The sequence below is a fragment of the Hyaena hyaena genome, unplaced genomic scaffold (genome assembly GCF_003009895.1).
Source record: "Hyaena hyaena isolate Hyena2069 unplaced genomic scaffold, ASM300989v1 scaffold_19, whole genome shotgun sequence".
Classification (NCBI taxonomy): Eukaryota; Metazoa; Chordata; class Mammalia; order Carnivora; family Hyaenidae; genus Hyaena; species Hyaena hyaena.
In genome coordinates, this window is record NW_024080651.1 from 308,713 (window position 1) to 332,795 (window position 24,083).

At 52.3% G+C, this 24,083-nt stretch overlaps 1 protein-coding gene across 2 annotated transcripts in view; it reads left to right on the plus strand.

The window, feature by feature from the left end:
• KIAA1671 (KIAA1671 ortholog) overlaps positions 1–24,083 on the plus strand; it is a 143,822-nt gene that overhangs the window by 20,124 nt on the left and 99,615 nt on the right. Inside the window, exon 5 of one of the 2 annotated variants that reach the window (XM_039225358.1) lies at positions 1,495–1,629. In XM_039225358.1, the coding sequence (XP_039081289.1) occupies positions 1,495–1,629 (135 nt within the window). Of the gene's footprint in view, positions 1–1,494; positions 1,630–22,946; positions 23,224–24,083 lie in introns of those variants that run through there. The other variant, XM_039225369.1, reaches the window with a different exon arrangement.

A 24,083-nucleotide genomic window follows, 5' to 3' on the forward strand; every position in this document is an offset into this window, starting at 1 on the left:
CACTCTGGCCTTGAGGCCTTTGATCTATTTCGATTTGATTTTGGTTTATGATGTGTGGTTTGAAGCAGGTTTCGAAGGCAGAGTCTCAGCTTCGTTGATGAGGTGGAGAGAAGCAAGAGACTGGAGGGCAACCTCAAGGCCTTGGCTGACCTGGCTGGGTGATGGGCAGGGCGGAGGAGGAGCAGTTTTGGAGGGCAGGAGCGGAGAGGCCTCTCTGGGGCGTAGGGAGTCAGAGATGAGCATGAACAGTGAGATCTGCAAGTCTGGGGTCCCTACACGGACAGGCAAAATCTGGAGTTGTCAGTGCATACTTGGCATTTATTTAAGGCCAGGGGGTGTTATGAGAGGTCCCCCAGGGAGTAATGGAGCAGGAAAACAGAAAGGTCTGGGGCTGACCTTAGGTGAATGGACATCCCTCTGAGATGTGAGGAGGCTGAGAAGGAGTCGCAAGGGAGGTAGGAGAAAACAGAGGGACTTGGGGTGCCTGGGGGCTCAGTCGGTTGAGCATCTGACTTCGGTCATGATCTCGCGGTCCGTGAGTTCAAGCCCCACGCCAGGCTCTGTGCTGACAGCTCAAAGCCTGGAGTCAGATCCTGTGTCTCCCTCTCTCTCTGCCCCCCCCTCCCCACCTCGCACTCCATCTCTCTCTCTTTCTCTGTCAAAAATAAATAAACATTAAAAAAATTAAAACGAAAGAAAACAGAGGGTCTCATAAGGCATGCAAAAAGAGGTTGTGAGGCAAGGGATCCAGAATCCAGCTGTTCGCTCATGCTGTGTGTTCTTAAGCAGATGCCTCCCCTCTCTGGGCCTTCCTTGCCTTGTGTGTGCAGAGCGATCATGAGACATGTGACCCTCAAATTCTGGAATCCCATATTTACTGGCCTGTGAATGTATCCCCTGTATATAACTGGCTACAAAACCCCCCATAGGATTCAGACTTGGGCATCTCGCTCTGCCCTGTTCATATATTATTTCTCTCTGTGTCTGTGCTTATGTGCATATGCGTTTGGAGGAGTGGAAAGGTGTGTGAAATGAGGTCGCCAGAAGTTACCAGTGGCACTCCTGAGGCTGGCTGACGTTGAGGGAGGGTCCCCCCTTGCCAGGCATGGGGGAGCTGAGCCTGAAGCCGGCCAGGTGCCCAGGACTCGTTGTGCACATTGCCCCCTGGTGGCAGCACGGTATCACTCACTGCGCAGACGCTGCTCCTTGCTTGGTGCTCCCCTGGGCCTAGAAGCCGAATGCTGCTCTTATGGGTGTTTCCGCACATGGTCAAGGCTCAGAGCGGTTAAGGCACTAACCTGAGGTCACACAGTTATTCCGTGGCTGAACCCAGACCCCATAGGTGACCTCCCATCATGAAGGCGGACTGTCCTGGGGTGGGCTTTAGTTTTCTTTTTGCTCTTTTAGGTACAGAATGGAGTTTCTCACTGTGACACACTCTGTCTGTGAATGCGAAAGCCCGGTAAAATCCTTTGCCCGTGTTCTATGTCCCAGGTGCCACCACAGGACCCAGAGAGGGACGGTGCCCCGCAGGACAGCGAGTGGCCTCTCTGGCAGGCATCCCCTGTGGCCCCGGGCCCCCGGAGGAGTCACAGTTTCTGCAAGGACAGGAAGAGCGGGCCCTTCGTGGTGAGTGACACTGGCGCGGCCAGACTGGAGCTCGCGAGGGGGGTGTTGGTCAGCAGACCCGCTGGGAATGCGGTCGTGCCTGTGGACAGCCTGAGGGGTCGCGGAGGGGCAGGCGCCTGTCCTGGAGCCTGGCGTTGGCCGCAGTTCTCGGCGTGGAGGGTGTTTGGTGGCTCTGCCGGGAAGCCTTCGCTGGTCTTGGGTTTCCAGCCCAGTGCAGAGGGGAGTCTGCTGCCTGGCGCAGAGCAGATAAGAGAACATGCCCCGGGGCCTTGAAGTTCTTGGTTCGAGTCCCAACACCGTGCCTCTCAGTCTCTTTCAGCAGTTTGTCTCAGTGCCTGGAAGATCATGATTTCTGTTTCTTTTGTGCCGTTCATTTAAGGAAGCTGGTCCAGGGGTCAAATCCTAGCTCTGCATGCGGATGGGTGTTTGGCCTCAGTTTCTTCCTCTGTGAAATGGGGATAAGCACAGCATCTACTGCACATGGTTGCTGTGGGGCTCAGAGAGGACAGAGCAGGAAGTGTTCGCCATGGTACTGGGTACACAGTATACTCTTCAATGAGTGTTATTGTTACCACTGTTATTATTACTCTGGTTTTTGAGTCTGTCTTTGGCTGTGAGCTCTGTTTCTTTGGGCCAGCACTTGCCCTCTCTGAGCCAGTTTCCTCACTTGTGAAAGGAGGAAGCAGGGCTCCCAGGATCCTTGCCTTCTTCTCATTTCCAGGGGTTTTCTTTCCCTTCCACCCCCCCCACCCCCCCCAGATTTAAATCCCATGATGTTAGGAGATTGGCTGGGCTCTATACTTGCTCAGGAAGTCCCTTCAGGGCCCCTGGCTCCATGGGGGATCTAAGACAGCTGTTCCTTTTTTTGTTTTAAAAATTTTTAATGTTTTATTTATTTCTGAGAGAGACAGCATGAGCAGGGGAGGGTCAGGAGAGAGAAGGACACAGAATCTGAAGACAGGCTCCAGGCTCTGAGCTAGCCGTCAGCACAGAGCCCGATGTGGGGCTCGAACTCACAAACTGTGTGATCATGACCTGAGTGAAGTCGGACGCTTAACCAACTGAGCCACCCAGGTGCCCCGACAGCTGTTCCTTTAATGAGGCAACCCCAGTTCTGCTCACAAGGTGATTTGGATCACAAGCTCCGGGTGTTTCAAGGACACTTGTGCCTGGGCTCGTGTCTTGGAGATATGGGGTCCTCCAGGATTTAAATCCCAGGTTCCACCCCTTCTGCCTTTGAGGTCATGGGCAAGAAATGGCACTTCCCTGAACTTCCGTTTCCTCTGAAGAAAGATGCCCCCAGCGGGGTTCTTGATTGGAGAATGTCTCCACCAGAGGCAGGGGGGCTGACTCTTGTCTATACCAGCACAGGAGCTCAGGCTCAGACCCCGGCAAGCATCAGCTGAGCAGCCCCAGAGAGACTTGGGCATTCCGATCCCGGCCACAGATGTGCGCATATTTGAAACCACCTGGTTTTGTTTTGTTTTGTTTTGTTTTGTTTTGTTTTGTTTTGTTTTGTCAAATGTTCCCTTCCACTGATTTCTTCCTTGCCCTTTTCGCATTGCCTCTGCAGCGGCACCGACTCAGCTTATCTGATTGTACTTGAACTTTCGTGTGTGTGAGTGAAGCAGAGGTTATGGAGAGAAAAGCATTTAAGGCCTATCTTTCTATAGTCTCTGCTTGCTGGCATCCTCCCGGGTGGCCTGGCTTCCCCTCTGCCACTCTCTGTCATTGAGGAGCCTTTGTTCTTGGAGTCCTCAGGTGGCTTGCCTTGGCTCTCTCCTTGTGGCTCCCCGAGGCCCCTGCCTGGTTGCAGCCTGCTTGATTTCCTCTCCTCAGAGGCAGGTGGGTAGGGTGGGGGCCTCAGACCTCACACCCCTGCTTTGAGGACTCCCACCTGCAATTCCAGGGAGTGGCCACCAGGGGGTGGTGGTGGTCTCACTTTCTAAAGCCTCACTCGGCTGAGAAGTGGGCTCCAGTTCCGGCTCTGTCACTGTGTGACCTTGGGCAGATGATCTAATAGACCCCAGTGTGCCTCCGTGTTGCTTCTGTGAAATGAGGGTGGTCTGATCCGGCCTCAAGAGCATTTTTGTGAGCAGTAAATGAGATCGCTCAGCACTGGGAGGAATAAATCCTCTGATACCAGGGCTGCAGTGACAGCTTTTCCTTTGTTCTCTCCCCTCCCCTCCCCCCTTTTTTTCAGCTCTCTCATTGTAAGAGGGGAGACTGAGACCCGAGAGCAGACCGGACTTAGGGTGACTCTCCAGGCGAGGACGGGGTCCTGAGCCCTCGGCGGCCCTGCTGGCTGCCTTTAGTTCTCTACAAGTTGTCAGACCTGAATGTTGTACTCCCTGAGGTGTCTGAGGGGCCCCCCAAACGTTCCCGTCACTCTTTTTTTTTTTAAATTTTTTTTATTTTTTAAATATTTTTATTTATTTCTAGAAGAGAGAAAGAGAGAGTGAGCAGGGGAGGGTCAGAGAGAGAGGGAGATATAGAGTCTGAAACAGGCTCCAGGCTCTGAGCTGGCTGTCAGCACAGAGCCTGACGCGGGGCTCGAACCCACGAACTGCGAGATCATGACCTAAGCGAAAGTCAGACACTCAACCGACTAAGCCACCCAGGTGCCCCAACATTCCCGTCACTCTTGACTAACAGCTCCATGCTGCTGGTTTCCAGTTTGGGTTCAGGTTCATCTCCGTGTTTTGAGCCTGCATCTCAGGCCTTGTCCATCTCCATTCTACCTGCCAAGGAAGGGAGTATGAATCCCATTTAGCAGAGGAGACCTCTCTGAGGTCAAGCCACTTGCCCAAGGCCACACAGCACATTGGGGAGCTGGGATGGAGAGTAAGCCTCTTCCGCTTCCAGCCTCGGACTGAGGCCTTTTCTGCCACAGGGCTGTGTCTTTGGCCTGCTACCAGCCTCTGCCAGCCCCTCTCTGGGCCTACAACCCTCGGTGCGTTTGCTCACATGGGAGCAAGACGACTTTGGCCCTGGGGATGAAGGCCGCCAGCTGTTCTGCCACTGCTGCCATCTGAAGGGTGCCTGGGACTTGCCCAGGCAGAGGCCCTGCTAATCTGCATAGCCCTGCCTCTGCCTGGCTGACACACAGCCCTGAGCATGTGTTCAGACCAGTGTGGCCCTGGCACTTGATCAAGGCAGTGAGCCAGTGAGTTTACCACTCGAGTCCTCTCTTTTGGTCCTCTGTAAAACGGGGAATCATAGTAGTAATAATGCCTACAGTGCTTAATGCGTGGTATAGATACTAGTATTATCCCCATTTTACAGATGGGAAAACTGAGGCCCAGAGCCATTAAGTACCTCTCCCAGGCTGGAGCTGGGACGCCATGATGTTCGTAAATCACTGAACACAGTGCCGGGTGAAGAGTAACTGCCCGATAAACGTCACCTGTTATTATTACTGTATTGTTAATTATTATTTGCTGTCAGTTTCTTTTTTTTCTTTTACCTTCTCTTGAAGAGCTACTTGGTGGAACAGGAAGGCATCCCCATTGTAGAAGTTTCTCTGCTGTCGAAGGAACTGGGGCTCAGCAAGGGGAGGTATGCTGTTCGAGGAGAGCCCCCCAGCAGCCAGGACAGAGCTGGGGCTATAGAACACCTTTCTGACTCACTGGCCAGTGCTTCCATGTTGCTTCCAGGGCTACGCTGGGTCCTTGTGGCAAATCTGAGCCCTGTGCTGGGCTTCATACCTCACCTGTCCATGGATGGGCACACCCTCCTTTCCCCAGAAAGTGAGCCTTCGGTCTGCACTCAGCAGGGATCATAAAGCACAATTACTCAGTTGCGGACCATGGCCTTAGGTCACGGTTTGCCCCCGAGGCCTCACCCATGGCTGAAGGTGCACATCCGCCAGCTGTGGGGGTTCCCTGTAAGGGGACAAGTGGCGGGCCTCCATGACCTTGAGAATGTTCTCCCCAGTCTCCGAACCCTGGGCTCATTCTCTCATGGGCCCACCGTGTGCCAGGCCCTGAGTGGGGGATGCTGGAGATTCTCCCAGCTTCCTGGGGTTACGGTCCAGGGGCACCTGAAGATAGCCTAGCAGGGTCAGGTTAGCTGGAGGAAGAGGAGAGGAAGGGTGCTAAGAAAGGAGGAATTGCATCTGTAAAGGTCTGGAGGTGGGTGATGGAAGAGGCATGTTTGGGGAATGATCAAAGACCAATTTCGCAGAGGTGCGGTGTTGGGGGCAGTCTCCGTTTTTCTTTTGACACATTTTTAAAACATTTATTTATTTATCTTGACAGAGACAGAGCCAGCACAAGTGGGGGAGGGGCAGAGAGAGAGGGAGACAGAGAATCCAAAGCAGGCTCCGCACTGCCAGCACAGAGCCCGCCGTGGGGCTCAAACCCACAAAGTCGTGAGATCATGACCTGAGCTGAAATTGAGAGCCGGACGCTCATCTGACAGCCACGCAGGTGCCCCGTTGACAAATATTTATGTACATGTCCTTGGTGCTGTGCTGGGCATGGGGCTCCAGGTAGAAACAAGACACAGATAAATGAGAAGGGAGATCAACACTTGCAGTGTCTATCAGAGCTCCTGTTCACCGAGCACCTACTATGTGCCCTGCACTGTCATGTGCTTTCCTGGCATTCTTCCATTTAATTTGTTCAAGGTTCACAGGAGGGACTCTTGTTTGAAGCCTTGAAGGATGACCAGGTATTTGCCAGGTGGGAGTGGCCCGGGAAGCCGTGGTTTACCCCGCAGAGGGAACAGCTGGGGCAAAGGTTCGAGGGCATGAAGCCGTTCTGTGCACTGAATGTAACCTAGTGTCCAGGAGACAGAACGGAGTCTTCTAAACTTTGATGCTTCATTCCCGAACACCCCCCCACCCCCGCCCCGCGTGTTGTTTTAATGCCAAGTTCAGACATTTCCTGTGCCTCTTGCTGAGCAAACTGTGGCGCCTGCGTTTGAGGGCTGGCGCCACCTCCTGGCAGCTCTTGCCACCACGCTGCCATCTTTGTTCAGGATCTGCTAGAGCAACACTGAAAGCTTTGAAAGCACGTGAACCCAAGAACTTCATTACAGTGACCAGAGAATGGAGGGAAAGCCCATTTGGGAATATAATGCCAAAACTGGTGAATGCAGTCTACTTGAGATAAGAGGGGATTTGTGAAGTGGCCCCGGTGGATACGTTATTGGTCTTGGTTGGATACTCTCTTTGAATTTTTAGTTGATTGACTAGGCGTTCAAGTGGGAAGGGGAAAAAAATAAAAATGAGAGTATATGTGAGTATATGGGAACTGCTAGAAATAACTCATCAAAGATTGTGCTTTGCTTTAAAAACAAGTTTTGAGTCCAGATTGTATGGTGTTTTTGGGTTTGTTTGTTTGTTTTTTTTTTATCCGTGATGTGGCTTCTTCTTCCAGTAATGTGTTGCTAGGCATTTCCGTGTTTGATGTTGAATCTGTGTTGATGGCATTCAAGTTGAAAGTCTTAGGATTGCGGCTCACTGGCTTAATTGAAAGGGCTAATGTGTTGTACACAGCGAGATGTCCAGAGGTGGGCAGCTGTTGGCTCAGCCTCTCTGAGAGTGTCTTGGACTTTCTCTCACCCTTTGAGCCTCATGGTCCCAAGATGACTGCCACTTTTCCAAGAGTTAAGTCCACACTCCGGCAGGAGGAAGTGGAAAGCCAGAAGGGCCATGCTGGCTGAGTCTGAAAGAAAGCAAAAGCTTTCTCCCCAAAGCACCCTCCAGAAGATTTTAACTTACATGTCACGGGCAAGAACATGTCATGGGTCACATGGCCACTGCTAGCAGCAAGCCTGGGACAGTCAATGCTCAAGACTTCTGACCTCTATCATGAAAGGTGGCCAAGTAGAATATGGCAATTGGTCATTCAAGAAGTAGCGTTGTTTAGTACACAATCTGGAAAAAAAAAATGGGGATTTTCGGGTCCTTGTCAAGGAAGCTTTGGTCTCTGAGCCAGGATTTGGGACACGAGAGAAAATCTGCCCAGGGTCTGTATGTTGTGTGTGACAGGAGATGTGTGCTAGGCACTGGGCCTCCGGGCTGGGAAGACACAGTTGTGTCCTCCAAGGTCCCCGTTCTGCTGGGAGAGGGCTCAGAGAAGGGAAGGAAGGCTGAGGTGGAAGAGACAGCCTGGCTGGTAACCAGCCCTAGGGCCAGAGTGACCTGCCCTGACTGGGCGAACTCAGGATGACACACCAGCTTTAGGAGTGTGAGTGTGGAGCAGAGCGGTGAGAAACTTGTTGACGCCCTCTGCTCTTAGGAGGTTCAGGAATCCTGACTTGTGGCTAATTCCATTTTTAACTGTTTCTTGTCTGTCACTGCTGGGTTGAAAGGACTGGAGAAGGCTGAGTAATTTATGTCTCAGCTGGTTAAAGTTCCTTTTCTGGATTAAAACCAGCCAGACCCGAAGGCTTTTTCTTTTTTTCTTTCTTTTTTTTTTTTTAATTCCTAGGTCTTAAATGCAAATGACCAATTGCGCCTGAGATTTTATATTGGGGATTTTGTATTCATACATTCATCCAGCTTTCACCCACCCATTCATCTGTTTTTTCATCCATCTATCCATCCATCTACTGACTCCTCTATCCACCTGTCTATCTATCCATCCATCTATCCATCCATCCATCTTCTACCCAGTTATTTATATATATAAATCTCTAAGGATATAAAAATGAGTAAGTTAACTTCTGTCCTCAGATTGCTCACATTCATGGACTATAAACAAGTAATTATATAATCCAGGATGATAAATACTAGTTATTCATTTATTTGCCCGTTCATTCATCCAAGAGATATTTATTGAGCACCTTCTGCTATGTGCCATACACTTCTTCATTCTTCAGGTAGAGTAGTGAACAAGACATAAGTGGTTCCCGCCCTCCTGGAGCTCATACTTTAGTAAGACAGACATTAAATAAGGAGCCAGAGTCAAAAGAGAAGGACTTTCAGATAGTACCAAGTGCTATGAAGACAATAAGATAGGGTGTTGGGAATCAAGAGTGGCTGGGGAAGAGAGTGGTTGGGGGCTGTTTCCTAATAAGGGTTAGGGAGGGCTTCTCTGAGGAGGTGATATATGAGCTGAGACTTGAAGGGGGAGCACCTAGCCATGTGGAAGAATCAGGGAAAGTGTCAGAGAGAGGGAAGAGCAAGTGCAAAGGTCCTGGGGCTTATCGTGTTTAGTAATACTCCTCCTCCTCCTAATATTAGCTAATAATACTAATCCTAAGAATAATAATAATGATGATGGCATTGGTACTGGAGTGGACAGTGAGAAGTGAGGGAGTTGGCAGGGTCAGGTCACACCACCTTGATGGTCACTGTAAAGAGATTGGTTTTGGGTGAGCGCAGTTGCTTTGGTGAGTGCAGGGGAGGGAGGTATCGTACCTTATGGAGGAATTCAGAAGAATGCTGGAGCCAGACTCCATGGAGGAAGGAATTAGCCAAAAAGAAGGGAATCGGGTCAGGAGAATGCATACATAAAGAGGCATAGGAGAACACGGAGTTTTCCAGGAGCTGGATCATGGAGACGGACACCTGGAGAGTGGTGGAGATGAGGCATGAGAAGGCTGGCCAGGCCCAGGATGAGAAGCCCCGTTGGGGTTAGAGTAAGGGGCTTAGTGTTAGGCCTGCCAGAGACCCGGAGGCGCGGAGACTTACACGCTGCCAAAGTGAAGCTTGGAGCGCCCCCTAGTGGACATTTCAGAGGGGCTGGAGACGGTGAGCTGGAAGCTGGGGGACCAGGTAGGAACCTTGTTGCAACAATCTGGACAAGACCGTTAAAAACAAAAAACAAACAAAAAAAACCCCAAAACAACAAAAACACCACATTGTGGTTAAATGTATATAACATAAAGTTTACCATTTTAGCCATTTTTTAAGTATATTACTCAGTTTCATTAAATACTTTCACCGTGTTGTGCAGCCATAACCACTATCCGTTTCCAGAACTTTCTCATCATCTCAGACAGAAACAGTGTCCCCAATGGACGCTAAGCCCCGTTCCTCCTCCCCCAGCCCCCACACCCTCTGCTCTTCCTCCTGTCTCTGAATTTGCGTGTTCTAGACACTGCAGATAAAGGGACCTGGGCAGAGCTTGTCCTTCTGCGTCTGGCTCATTTCACTTGGCGTAATGTCTTCAGGCTTCGTCCCTGTTGTAACAGGCATCCGGATTTCCTTCCTTTTTAAGGCAGAATAATAGTCCATTGTATGCATAGACCACATTTTGGGTGTCCATTGGTATGTTGATGGGCCCCTGGGTTGTTTCCACCTTTTGGCTGTTGTGAGTAATGCTGCTGTGAACGTGGGTGTGCAAATATCTGCTTGAGTCCCAGCTTTCAGTCCTGTTGGGTGTGTATACCCAGGAGTGGGATTGCTGGGTCCTAAGGCAACTCTGTCTTTAACTCTTGGAGGAAACACTGAAACTGCTTTCCAGAGCGGCAGCACCATTTTGCATTCCAACCAGGAAGATACCAGGGTTCTAATTTTCTCCCCACCCTCACCAACACTAGTTGTTTTCCATTCTGTGTGTTTGATAAAAGCCATCCTTGGGATATGGAGTGGAATCTCATCGTGCTTTTGATGTGCTTTTCCGTAATGGCTAGTGATGTCGAGCATGTTTTCGTGAGCTTGTTCCATCTTTTGCCCATTTCAGAATTGGATTGTCCCATTTTTTTGTTGCTGTTGAGTTTGTTGTAGCAGCTCTTTCTGTGTTCTGGATACCAATCCCTTCAGTGAAGTTGTTTACAAGTATTTTCTCCCAGCTGTGAGCCGTTTTTTTTCCCTCACTTTCTTGATAGTGTTTGTTAATGCCCTGAAGTTTTTAATTTTGATAAAGACCAATTTATCTAATTTTTTTTGTCATGGCCTGGAAAATAATTTTTAAAAGTGATGTATACGATGCATACAGAAAAGAGCACATATCTTAAGCCAGATGACCTGGGCTTGAATCCCAACTCTGCAATCTACCAGCTCTGTGACCTTGAGTGGGTTAGCATCTCTGCCTCAGTTTCCCCCAAACAGGGGTAATAATGGAGCCTGCTTATAAGAGATGCAGTGAGGTTAGATGAAGTCATGTGCGTAAGGCACTCTGAGCAGTAGTAGCTGTCACATCTTAAGTGATTCCTTGGCTGTTATTACCATGACTGTGTATCATATATTGAGCATGATACACAGTATGCTAAGGTTATTCACTGTACGAACATTATTCCATGGTCCCACTTAGTCCCCAGAAACCCCAAGAAATAGGTATTCATTGTCCCATATTGTAGATGAGCAAACAAGCTTGAGCCCTCCTGAGGTTTGCCAAGTGCCATTTTCTGGCACTTTTTCCCAAAGTGACCTCACTATGTCCTGAGGTACTAGGAAGGTGCCCATTTAAGAGATGCAGAGCTGAAGGCTCAGAGAGGGGAGCCGAATGGACCAAGCGCACACAGTGAGGAAACTGCAACACCTAGATTGATCCCTGGCCTGTGGACTCCTCCCTTGCAGCTGGGGGCGGGGGGGGGGGGGGAGGTCTATTGGGGGCAAACTCCCCATATGGAAGAAGAGGCCACTAGGGCTCCCAGGGACCGAGGCCTCAGAGGGCCCCCAGCGGGGTGCCCACAGGAGGCTGATGAATCCCCTTGCAAAACCTTCCTGCCCCGGCCAGACGGGTAACTTGGTGAACGCGCCCCCTGGTGGAACTGCGCAGGATTGCAGGCTCTGGGGCCCCCTCTCCCTGGGAGATGCTGGAGCTTAACCTTTTCTGTGTGTTAACCTTTCCTTAAGCATGTCTGTGTGTTAACCCATTCCGTCCCATTGCGGCCATCTCATGGGTGAGGACACGGAGGCCCAGGAGGGTGGGCAATGATGATCTTTCTAGTCCTTTTGTTTCTCTCCTCGTCGAGAAAGTATGCCGTTATGTGAGAAGAATGCTAATTCGTAGTGGGCTAATGTCGACTTGACGCTCAGTGTGTTTTAGAAAGTAAGTAGCAAACGTATGGGCTGTCCCCTGCTAATAGTCACAATTGCTTGTTTCACCCGTCACACCCCAATGAGACGCACCCCACGCTGGCACAGTTGCTGGGGTCCACACCTGTTTCTTTTTCCAAGGTGCACACAGTGTGTCTGCACACACGTACACCGACACACTCGCACAAAGCAGCAATAAACCCCGCCGGACCCAGATTCTAATCCAGTCCCTTTCCCCTGCTGTTCTGTGGCTTTGGACAACCCCCTGAGGCTCACTTTCCTCATCTGTGAAATGGGTGAGAGAAGCCAGCTCTGTGCCCCACACAGGCTGTCATGAGCAGATAAAGCAGCCATTGGAAAGCTGGTGTTGCCAAGGAGGACTTAGTAGCCAAGGTCCTAGGTCGACGTTATATAATTCATTCCAGCAACGTTTCCTGAGCACCTGCCATGCACTAGAGAGAAGTCAAATCCACATCTATCTCTTCCTGGGGGATGAAATTCCATCTGCGCTCAGGACTCAATCCAGCGTTCATATGACAGCCGACAGACAGTGTGTTTCTGTCCCAGCTCATGTCCTGTGCTCACTCCACTCAAGCCACATCGGCCTTCAGAATGGTCCCTAGCCACATCAGCTGTGTTTCTGCCCCGGGGCCTTGGCACATACTGCTTGCTCTCCTCCAGATTTCTTCTTCATTTCCCTTGCTCTCTACTCACGTCTTCTCAGGTCATCTCCCAACTCAATGACACCCCTCAGTGGGGCCTCCCTTGGTGCCATGTCCACAGAAGGACCCCTGGCCCTCAACGCTCCCTCCCAGTGCACCCCTTGTCATAGGTGGTGTCTTCTCATCGCCCAGCGTCTGCGTCCCCTATCGGAGTAGAGTCTCTGTGAGGCTGAGAACACTGAGCGCACTGCTTGGCACTCTGTAGGTGTGCAACGTGCATGTGTGGAATGAATGAAGTATCACCCTCATTTTTTTTAAATTTTTATTTATTTTTATTTATTTTTATTTTTAAGTGTTTTTATTTATTTCTAGGAGAGAGAGAGAGAGACAGCGTGAGCAGGGGAGGGTCAGAGAGAGAGGGAGTCATAGACTGAAACAGGCTCCAGGTTCTGAGCTGGCAGTCAGCACAGAGCCCGACGCGGGGCCGAACCCACGAACCGCGAGATCATGACCTAAGCGAAAGTCGGACGCTTAACCGACTAAGCCACCCAGGTGCCCCAACCCTCATTTTTTAAAGATTTTATTTACGTAAAGCAGTGTTAGGGTCACCACAAAATAAAGACGAAAGTGCAGCTATTTCCTGTTTGCCCCCTGTCCCGATGCATGCAGAGCCTCCTGCCCCATCAACGATCTCCACCAGAGCGGGACATTTGATAGGTGAGCCTACACAGACTCGGCATCGTCACCAAGGTCCCTCATTTACGTGAGGTGTAGCCTGCGGGTTTGGATGCACACGTAGTGATGCGTGTCCGTTGTTATGGAATCACACGGAGTGGTTTCATTGTCTTGAAAATCTTCTGTGCTCGGGGCTCCCAGGCGGCTCAGGCAGTTGAACATCCGACTTCGGTCCAGGTCAAGATCCCGTACTTCATGGGTTCGAGCCCCGCGTCGGGCTCTGTGCTGACGGCTCAGAGCCTGGAGCCTGCTTTGGATTCTGCGTCTCCCTCTCTCTCTCTGCTCCGTCCCACCCCCCACTCTGTCTTTCTGTCTCCCAAAAATAAATGAACATTAAAAAAAAATTTAAAAAAAAGGTAAATCCTCCATGCTCTGCCTGTTCACCCCTCTTCCCCCACCCAACCCCGGACAACCACGAATCTTGTTGCTGTCTCCATAGCTTTGCCTTTTCCAGAAGGTCCTATAGTTGGGATCACACAGTCAGTATGTAGCCTTTTCAGACTGGCTTCATTCACTTACCAACATGCATTTGAGGTTTACCAGTGCTGGTGCATGGCTCAGTGGTTCATTTCTTTTAGCACTGAGTAATAATCCGTTGTCTGGATATACCATAGTTTCCTTATCCATTCACCTACTGAAGGACATCTCGGTTACTTCCACTTTTTAACAATTGTGAATAAAGATGCAGTTGACATCCGTGGATGGGTTTTTGTGGCCCTAAGTTTTTAGCACCTTTGGGTAAATACCAAGGAGCACAATTGCTGGATACTATGCCAAGACTGTGTATCATTTAAAAAAATGTTTTCAATTAAAATTTTTAAATGTTTTTATTTATTTTTGAGAGACAGAGAGAGACAGAGCTTGAGCAGGGGAGGGGCAGAGAGAGAGGGAGACACAGAATGCGAAGCAGGCTCCAGGCTCTGAGCTGTCAGCACAGAGCCTGACGCGGGGCTTGAACTCACAAACTGGGAGATCGTGACCTGAGCTGAAGTTGTATGCTCAACCAACTGAGCCACCCAAGAGCCCCATCATTTTTTTAAGTGTACAGTTCAGTGGCTTTTAGTATATTCCCAAAGCCATGCATCCATCAATCAGTTTGAGAAGATTTTCATTACCCCTCAAAGGAAACCAAGGTCCCCTTAGTAATCAATCCCCAGCCCCCTCCTTTGCAGTGTCACCATTTATCGACCCCCTCGGCCGTATCAGGCTCTGTGCTCAGCTCATTTTTATGGTGACTCCACAGGTGGGCACAACTCTTGTTCCCATCTACCAGATGACAAAGCTGAGGCCCAGAGAGGTGAAGTCACTTGCCTGTATAACTCAGCTAGGATGGGGTGGCACTGGGGTTTGAACCCACACGGAGCCTGTGCTTGGCCTGAATTCGATGTTTCCCAAACTCCGGTCATTCTGTCACCTTGAGTACTTTCATAATTGTGAACCACCCAGACTAATATTTAGTTAATATTTTACTTGAACGTGATTCACTTTTTAAAAATATAGCACCTTTACTGAAATGTAAGTCACACGCCATGAAGTTCATTCTTTGAAAATGTACAAGTCAGTGGGCTTTTGTACATTCACAGACTGTGCGACCATTAGCACAATCCCTTGAGAACACTGTCCTCACTCTCAAAAGGAAGTCACCCCCATTCGCTGCCACCCTGACCCCCTGTGTCCCCTCCTCTCAGCCCTAGGCAAAGGCCATTCTGTTTTCTGTCTGTGAATTCACCTGTTCTTGGAACCTCTGATGAATGGAATCATCCGGTCTTTGTGCTTTTCCTCTGGCTTCTTTCGCTCAGCATCATGTGTTCAAGGATCATCTGGGAGGTCGCGTGGGTCAGATTTCCATTCCTTTTTGTGGCCGAATCATACTGCACTGTGTGGACAGACCACATTTCGGTGATCCGCGCGGCGGCTGGCGGACATTTGGTTTCCTTCCGCTTTTCTGGCTCCCGTGAACCCTGCCCGCCATGTTACAGTCCCCTCGTGCTGGCTTCATGTCCTCAAAACCCTAACCTCTCTGTGTTCCGTGTTTGTTTTCTGACGAATTGCAGGATCCCAGGGCTGTTGATTCCTTTGTTCACTTCCATGTTGACTGTGTCACACTGATGCTTTACTGAAGGAGTGGGTGAGGGTGGGGGGAGTCACAAGCCCGTATGGGGGACACACGTACTCAGGAAGGACTGGCTGATCGTCTCCCCTGGCCTGGTTGTGAGGGAGGGCTCACGGTCCAAGCAGAGCTGGGTCTCCAGGGGGGAGTAGAAGGAATAGAAGTGGGACAGGTGTTGGGGCGCCTGGGTGGCTTAGTCGGTTAAGCGTCCGACTTTCGCTTAGGTCATGATCTCGCGGTTTGTGGGTTTGAGCCCCACGTCGGGCTCTGTGCTGACTGCCAGCTCAGAGCCTGGAGCCTATTTCAGAGTCTGTATCTCCCTCTCTCTCTGACCCTCCCCTGCTCACGCTGTCTCTCTCTCTCCTAGAAATAAGTAAAAATATTAAAAAAAAAAAAAAAAAGAAGTGGGACAGGTGCGGAGAGGCAGGAGGGGCCACCAGGCAGAGGGCCCAGGCTGAGCTGGACTTGATGGTCCATGTTGCAGCCCAGACTTCTTGTGCTTGCCACGTAGTTCCTGGCTGTGTGTGGGGGGTACCCCTGTGCTCCCAGTGGGCCCCTCCATCACTGAGCAGAGAGGAGGGCTTAGAGGAAAATGGAGAACTGAGTACCGGCGGGGGGTGGGGGCGGGGCAGGGGACAGAGTTCTCAGGACCAGGTCCCCCTCCACCCGCCTCAGAGGTCTGGCGATTCCTCAGTGCCCGGCTCAGGGGCCAGCTCAGGCCCCGGCTCAGGATCCGGCTCAGGGCCCGGCTCAGGGCCCAGTTCAGGGCTTCCGAGTGCTGAGTGACAGGCGTGCCCCTTCCAGATTCTGCAGGTGGGCCAGCAGCCCTGGGGATTCAGTGCCAAACAGGGACATAGGGGGACCCAGGGCCGTGTATTCCAGCCTGTCCTTGCCTTTTGTCTGGTGTTTCATGCAAAACAGGTGGTCTTGATCTTCATGTGAAATCACACTATTTTTAAACATCTAAACTTGTTTTTATTTATTTAATTTTAAATAATGTTTATTTTTGAGAGAGAGCATGTGCACATGCACCCATGTGGGAGAAGGGGTAGGGAGAGAGGTGCAGAGGATCTGAAGCAGGCTGCGCCCTGTCAGCACAGAGCCCAAGGAGGGGCTCGAACTCGCAAACTGGGAGATCATGGTCTGAGCCAAAGTTGGATGCTCAACCAGTCGAGCCACCCAGGTGCCCCTTATTTTGTTTAGGATTTTATGTTTAAGTAATCTCCACACCCAGTGTGGGGCTCAAACTCACAACCTGGAGATCAAGAGTTGCATGTTCCACCTACCGTCCCAGCCAGACACCCAAAATCTTACAATTTTTCAGTGTCAAAAAAAAGTAAGTCACCATTTTCCTTGTGCAGTACTCGAAAGCTACCACTAGAGGGAGAGATGGAGACGATCTAGTTCCAACGTTTTATTATCAGTTTTTAACCCTCCCTTTTGCCTTAGGGCCTTCACTCTGAGAAAGCCAAGTCTTCTGTGTCCGTATGGATTTTCTTTTTAACACATGCCACTGATTTTGGTACACGTGTCACCCAGCTCCGTTCCCCCTTAGGTCCCTTACCAGTTTCTATTTTACAAGCCTTGCACCGAGGTCGTGGGCCGAGGTGGGGACATTCTCCTGCAGCCTGCACAGCCCCGGCCACCCCATTTGTCTTCAGTTATGATGTTTCTCTTCTGGAGGAATTACTTTGTGGGGGGGAAATTCTGTTTTGTTTTTTAATTTCTAAAATGACTGTAACATATGTGTGTGCCTGGGGGATGGGTAGCCCATAATGAGAGCCCCATGAATATAGAAATGGCATTTCTGACTTGAGCAGAAGTGTTTCCAGAGATGCTAAATCTTCTACTTGAACACAGGCTGTCTTGAGAAGAGGAACATTTGGTCCTATTTCATTTGATCTTGGTTCCATGCTACCTCTTCTGAGAAGCCCTCCTGGGTCGCATCCTTTGCAGTGAACTCCAGGCCCTTTAACCCCCCAATGTGGTAGGTAGTGCTTTTCTCCTGTAGACACTGAGCTCCCTGAGGGCAAGGATCCGGTTTCACTCAGCCTTGCTCAGGTCCCAGCTGCTCCACAATTAGCCCTCAAGGCATCAGCTGTTGAGCACCTGGAGTCTGACACCACCTGGCCTCCTCCTCACAGCAACAGCCCCACAGGGGAAGAAATCAACGTCAGCCTCGATTTCATCTGAAGAAACTGAGGCACCAGAGGAGAAGCAGGTTGTTCAGGGTGATGCTGTGGCAGGATCCGGGTTGGGTTGGAGCGCAGGCCTGTCTGACTTCAAGTGCCTGCTTTCTGCCCCCTCTTCCTGGAAGGCTCCTTGAATTAGCCGAGAAGGGACTCCCCAGCTGGGGTCTAGGGGCTGCTGGGCACGCATGTGCCCACCTTGAGGCTTTTTCTCTGGCTGTGACTTCTGTTTTGTTTTGGTTTTTTTTTAAGTTTATTTTACTTATTTTGAGAGGGAGAGCACCGGAGGGACCGAGAGAGGGGGAGAAAGAGAGAATCCCAGGCAGGCTCCGCACGGTCAGCAGTGAGCCCGATGCGGGGTTCGGACTCTCTAACCGTGAGGTCATGACCTGAGCTGCAATCAAGAGGACCACCCAGACGCCCCTCTTTCTGTAACTTCTTCCCTCAATCCTTTGCTGTCCCTCCCCCCATTCTCCCTTGCCTCTTTTTTCTTCTTTTTTCTCCTTCTTCTCCAAAAGCTTATTGGACTATAATTTGCGTACCATGAAATTCACTCATTTTAACTCTACAATTTAACAATTTTTAGTAAGTTTATAAAGGAGTACACCCAGCACCATGAATTCCAGAACCGTTTCATCACCCCAGAAATGCCCTGTGGGTTGGCTCTGCCCTGGCCAGAGGGGCTCTGAGGTGCTTTTCTTGGGGCGGCGGGTGGGGGGGCCGCGGAGATAAGTCCCTAACCTGATGGGCTGACCCCAGCTTGGGCTCCTGCTGGGTGGCTGGACTTAATATGCCACTAGCCAGTCACGGGCAGTGTGCTTTGAGCCCCTGCTGAGAGCCCCCAACCCTGAGCACTTTACACTTAGTACCTCATTTCCTCCTCCTAGGGACGCTGTGGGGCAGGCACCATCACCACCCCTATTTTATACTAGGGAACCCGGGCTCAGAGAGGTTAAATCACCAGCCCAGTATCTCATAGGTAGCTACTGCTGGGATGGGGATTTGAACCCAGGCTTGTCTGCTTGCGGCACCTATACCCTTCACTGGCACCCCGGGCTGCCTCTGTGAACCTGCTCCCTCCTTCCGGCTCCCAGTTACCCCCTTGGATAGCCTTCCGCCCTGTCTGTGCCCTGCTTCTCTAGGAACCGTCAGCCTCAGGAACACAGGGGGCATGTGTATGGCTTCTGTGCGTTCCCCTCCCCTTTTAAGTTTATTTGTTTTGGGAGAGAGAGCACATGCAGGTGCATGAGTAGGAGGGAGCAGAGAGAGAGGGAGAGAGAGAGAATCCCAAGGACGCTCTGTACTGTCAGTGCAGAGCCTGATGTGGGGTACCCGAACCGTGAGATCATGATCTGAGCTGAAACCTAGAGTCGGATGCTTAACTCCCAGGCGCCCTGTCGGTCCCTTTTTTGTTGTGCTGTGCACACAGTATGTCTGCCCTTGATGTGTTTTGGGTCCACAGAGGCAAGTGTGATTTCCTAGTCAGCAGGGCTAGTGCTGGGGGCAGTGGAAATTCTGAGCCCTTCAGGAAATGGTTACAGAGCACCTACTAAGCACTGGACTGGGAGCAGTGGAAATTCTGAGCCTTTGGGAAGTGGTTACAGAGCACCTACTAAGCGCTGGGCTGTGTGCCAGGCCCTGCTGTGGGGAACATAGAGCCCTGTGTAGGCGATCGGCTCTCATCACACCGAGCACCCTGACACACTCCGAGAGGGGCTCAGTGACTCGTGCTTGCTCAGAGGGCTTCCTGGAAACATGCTGCTGGCGTGGGGCTTGACAGATGGTTGCGTTTCTAAAGCTGGAAAGGGCATTCCTGGCCGAGGGCACTGAGCAAAGGCTGTGAGGTTGAGGGTCCACACATGGTTGAGGAATGGGTTTGGCTGGGGCAGCACATTGAGGCCATATGGATGAGGGCATTGAAGGCCAAGCCAGGGGACCCTGATGGACAACAGGCTGTGGGGCCAGCAGGCAGGCCCTTTCAGCGTTTTGGGTGGTGGCCACGTGGCACCATCGCCAGCATGGGGCCTGGCCACCGCAGGTGCACCGGGAGTGCGTGCTGGGTGAGTGGCTGCCTGTGCCTACAGGGTTGTAAACTCAGACGCCTGTGAGGGCCGGGCATGGCCCAGGCCTGGGTCGCGGGGAACAGGAGGAATGTGGCGGATCTGGTCCCCAGGCAGCACCGCAGGAATGCAGGCCCGTGGGCTAGGCGGTCCCGTATCCCCGGAGAAGCCGTAATCAGCATTGCTGCACACAGTTCGCCAGATGCACCAAAGCTGGCAACTCATTCAAATAAAAGAGCTTCGTGCACCTGCCTTCCCTCCCCGACCAAACCCCAGCCCCCAAACCATGCCCAGGGGGCTGCCGCTTTTCAGTCTCTTCCCTCACGAATGCTGATGGCAATTTTAACAGACTCCCGTCCCCTGTGGCTGGTTTCTGCGGCCTGCTCATTTCTCCGGAGGTCCACGTGGTTGGGGTACCTTCATGCTGCTCTTGAATGAATGGACGATGTTAATAAGAGTGGCCCCGGGACCTCCTGTGGCCAGATATTGCATTTGGACTTGGGGAGACAGGCTTCCCAGGGGCAGGGAAGCAGAACGCTCTGCCGGAAGGGGCGCTCTGGCCGCTGTGTCTGGGGCCACCTTCAACCCGGGGGCTGGGGGCCGCCCAGAGGGGCGGGGCAGTTCCATCTGAAGGTTCCGAGCTCAGCAGGAGCAGGGGGGAGCCCGGTGAAGGGAGAGGGGAGGATACTCATTTTCTAGGACCCCAGCAAACTACCGCATACCCACCCCGTGGCTCAAAAACAAGAGAAACTTGCTCTCCCGCAGCTCTGGAGGCCAGAAGTCTGAGGTCCGGGCACCGGCAGGGCCAGGCTCCCTCCGAACATTCTAAGGGAGGCTCCTTCCTTGTCTGTCCCAGCTGTTGGTGGCTCCAGGCCCTTGTTGTTTTGTGGCCATCTGGCTCCAGGCTGCGTCTCTGTTCTCACGTCCTGGCCTTCCCTGTGGTTGCATCTTCGATTCCATCTCATTCAGGGATGCTTCTTAGATTTAGGGCCTCCCTGGCTCTTCCGGCATCATCTTATCTGCACATCTTTAACCTGATTACATCTGCAAGTCCTTTGTCTGAAGGAGGTCACATTTACCGGTTCTGGGCAGGCATATCTTTTTGGGGGAGAAAGACTGCTTCTGACTCAGGAACAGCACAAGCAAAGGCCCTGTGGGCACATGACTCACGTGGGGGTGGGGGGAGGAGCTGGTGTAGGGTCAGGTGGTAAAAGGCAGACAGGGGCCTGAGGTTGGGGGATGGGAGCCAGGGATAGGAAGGCATTGAAGGTATGTGTGCTTGGGGGTGTGTGTGTGTGCAGGTGGCTTCCCTACCAGGTGGACACGAATCCCATACTAGGGGCTCACCCGGACTAGGGAGAGGTCACTGCAGCCTGGAGGGGGCGCGGCTCCAGGGGGCACGCCCTGGTGACTGTCACCACCCCTGGGTTGGGGCTTCCACCCCTGCTGGCCTGGTCTTGGGTCAGCCCTGACTCCCTCTTAGACTTGCTGGTCTGGCTTTTTCACTTTTTTTTTTTTTAAGTTTATTTATTTTGATAGAGAGAGAGAGAGGCAGAGAGAGAATCCCAAGCGGGCTCCATGCTGTCAGTGCAGGGTCCCTTGTGGGGCTAGAACCCACGAACTGTGGGATCATGACGTGACCTGAAGCCAAGAGCCGGTCACTTAACCGACTGAGCCACCCAGGAGGCCCTGGCGTTTTCACTTTTATTCTTCCCACCCTGCCCCGTCTCCCTCCCCTCTGTCTCCCTCCCTCCCCCTTCCCTGCCCTCCCCCCAGCTGTGCTCCGTTCTCTTTGTCCCTGACTGCCTCCCAGGCCATCTGTCTCCTTGCTCCCTCCGTCTTTCTTTGGGCTCCTCCCTTCTTTCCGCCTGTGCCTCTTCTTTGCCAGAAAGACTTGGCTCTCATGCTCCCCTCCCCCACCGCCCCTGCCCCCTCCCCATCTCTGCCCCCTCCCACACTCTTCCCTCTGGGTCCCCATCCTGGTCAGGCCGGATGGAGACGGAAAAGGAGCAGCTGGCCCTCAGCAGCCTCCATTCACGGGGCGGATGGACAGTTGGTCAGCGTGTCACTAGGCAAGGGCCACCTGTCCCCTGTCCCTTAGCCCCTCAGTTAGACTTTACTGGTGCTCAGTCCATCAGGTCACCACACGTACCCTAGCTGTGCTGCCGGCCGGCGAGTGGGGCCCCGGCCTCTGGTCGTGCCGTCGGGACTTGGCTCTCCGGCTGTCCCGGCGGGCGGTCAGTCACCGTGCTGGGCCTGGCCTTCTGGCTGTTCCTTTGGGTGGTCAGGCCTCGCGCAGGGCCTGGCCGTACCTTCTGCTGCACCCTCGGTTTGGACCGGCCCTTGACTGACTTTTAGCAGGCAGTGAGCCTCGCCTGCCGGATGTGGGGTGCCAAGAACTGAGGAGGCCACAGGCCTGCTTTTGAAGAGCTTTGAAGTTCGCCCTGTGGCTTCCTCAGCTGCTGAGCTCAGCTGGTGCCTGTGCTGTTCAGACGAGCTTCCTGTCAGCCGCTCGGCCGGCCCTGGGTCGTGGGGCTGGTGTGCGGCGCAGATGGGCCTGGGGTCGGGGGCGGGGGGGGGGGCTGGCTCGGAGCCCACGCCTCTCCCAACTGCTGTACCCCTCCCCCTACCAAGCAGAAGCCTCGGGCCTGGCCCATGTGTGGAGCGCTTGCTGTGTGTGCCCGTCTGGTCCCGACCGAGCCCAGGAGGTGGCCTTGGGTCTGCCTCACGGCTTGGCTGCCCCACTCACCTGGGGCAGCTCCCTTTGCCTTTTGGAGCCTCAGTTTCCTTATCCGGCTGGCGGAATCTCCCGTGGAAATGCTGTGGGGATGAGACTAGACGTTTTCGTATTATTATACCTCACTGAATTTGCAGAACCCTGAGTGGCGGGGCTAATCCATCCCATTTTACAGAAGGGGTAACTGAGGCCCAGGGAATGGAAAGACTGGCCACCATCAGTCTCTTTTGAAGGAGACATCTAAGAAAGGTCCCCTGGGAGGGTCTTAGATGCGCTATAATTTGCATTTTTAACCTCTGCAAATGGATGCTCCCCCAAACCCCCACACCACACGCCTGGCGGATGGTGACTCTGGGAGCCAGTGTCTCCTTTCCTTGGCAGCCCTGACTGCCCACCAGAGTGCATGGAACCCAGAACTCATGTTCAGGAGGCCCAGGATCCAGGTCTGGCTCAGTTTCCAACTCGCTATGTAGCCTTGACCAAGTCTCTAGGCTTCTCTGGGCCTCGGTTTTCCCCTTTTGTAAAATGGGGACAACCAGGTCCTCCTTCCAGGGCTAGAAGCTTAATCGAGTCACAAGGAACTTGACCAGAGCCAGGAGGGGCTGTGCAAACCGATGGGACACAGCTGAGTTGATTTATTTCCTTTCCGTGTGAGGAGCTGGGTGTGGGGGCTCCCTCTCCCCATGTGGTCTGCGGGGAGGAACCACACACACTTGTCCTCACACATCCACACACTCAGACGTGCACAGACGCTCACACAGACACACACACCAGTTCTTCCTGCCACACTGCTGAGAAGCCCTCCATCACCAGGGTCCAGAGGGCTCGGCTGGGTTTGGGAGGAGCTGCCTTGGGACCCGCCCCGAGGACGAGCCTCCAGAGAGGTTCCAGGCAGGGCTCACAGGCCCTGAGCAGTGACATCCCCGCCCCAGAGGTAGTTGTGGCAGCTAGCGGGGTGTCTGGCTGGTGTCCTGGCCACGAGCCAGCCTCTGAATGATTCATGCCGCCTTGAACTTGACTCCGGTGTGATCAGCCGAGCAGGAAGAGCCGCCCCCTCCAGAGAAAAGCTGGAAAGGCACCCGGTGCTGGCAGCATAACCCCAGGGTGCCTGAAATGGAGTATTATTACTGCCCCAGCCTCCTGAAGTTCGTGCAATACCTGTGGGTGAGTGTGGCTGCCTGGACTCGAACTTTCCTTTTCTTCCTTGCCTCACGCCAAATTGGCTCTTTGGCTCTGTCTGGCTAGCGGTGTCTCTGTTTTCTTAAGAAACGGTGGTTGTTTTCAAGGAGGAGGGAGTGTTGGGGAGAAGGATGGGGGTCTGGTTTGGGAGGGAGAGCAGGCGAAGGGCACAGAGTCCAGACTCCAGTGATCGCTGGTTCCTGAGGGCTGGTCACCAGTGCCCCCTCCCCCTCCAGTCCTCGGGAAAAACAAGAAAAACAGGGACAGCACCAGTGAGGTTTTCAGAAAGTGACATTTCTTTGATTTAAGGGACTATTCTTTATTCTGAAATGATATCCATCTTGCCTTTGTGTGTGAAAACATCCTGTCTTTTATGATGAAAAGAACAGATTTCGTTCTCCTTTCAATGAACTTAGTGAGCAAAGTAAAAAGTTAGAATCCTTTCATTGCGTTCTCTCCTCTGTACAACAAAGGGGAAAAATAAAACCACAACTTTTTTTTTTCTTGTGAAATACGAAAGTCAGGGAACCCATGCGGAAGTGCTTGGTGGGGCACGGAGTGCTTTTTCAGACCTTCTTCTGACTCTGAAACTGACTGACTGTGTGTGCCCAGGAATGTTGCCTCCCCTCTCTGGGCCTCTGTTTCATCATCTATGAAATTAAGGGGTGGGTGGTAGGTAATGGCGGGTTGTGTGACATTCATCAGGGCTCTGTGACCAGAGGGGCTTAGCAGGGAATTGTTATGAGTGGGTCTCAGAGTTTTCCAGAACGTTTGCCACCCAGTTGAAAACGCCCAGAAGGGAAAGACTTGGGAAATATTATTTTTCCCCCTGCTGAATGTTTGCA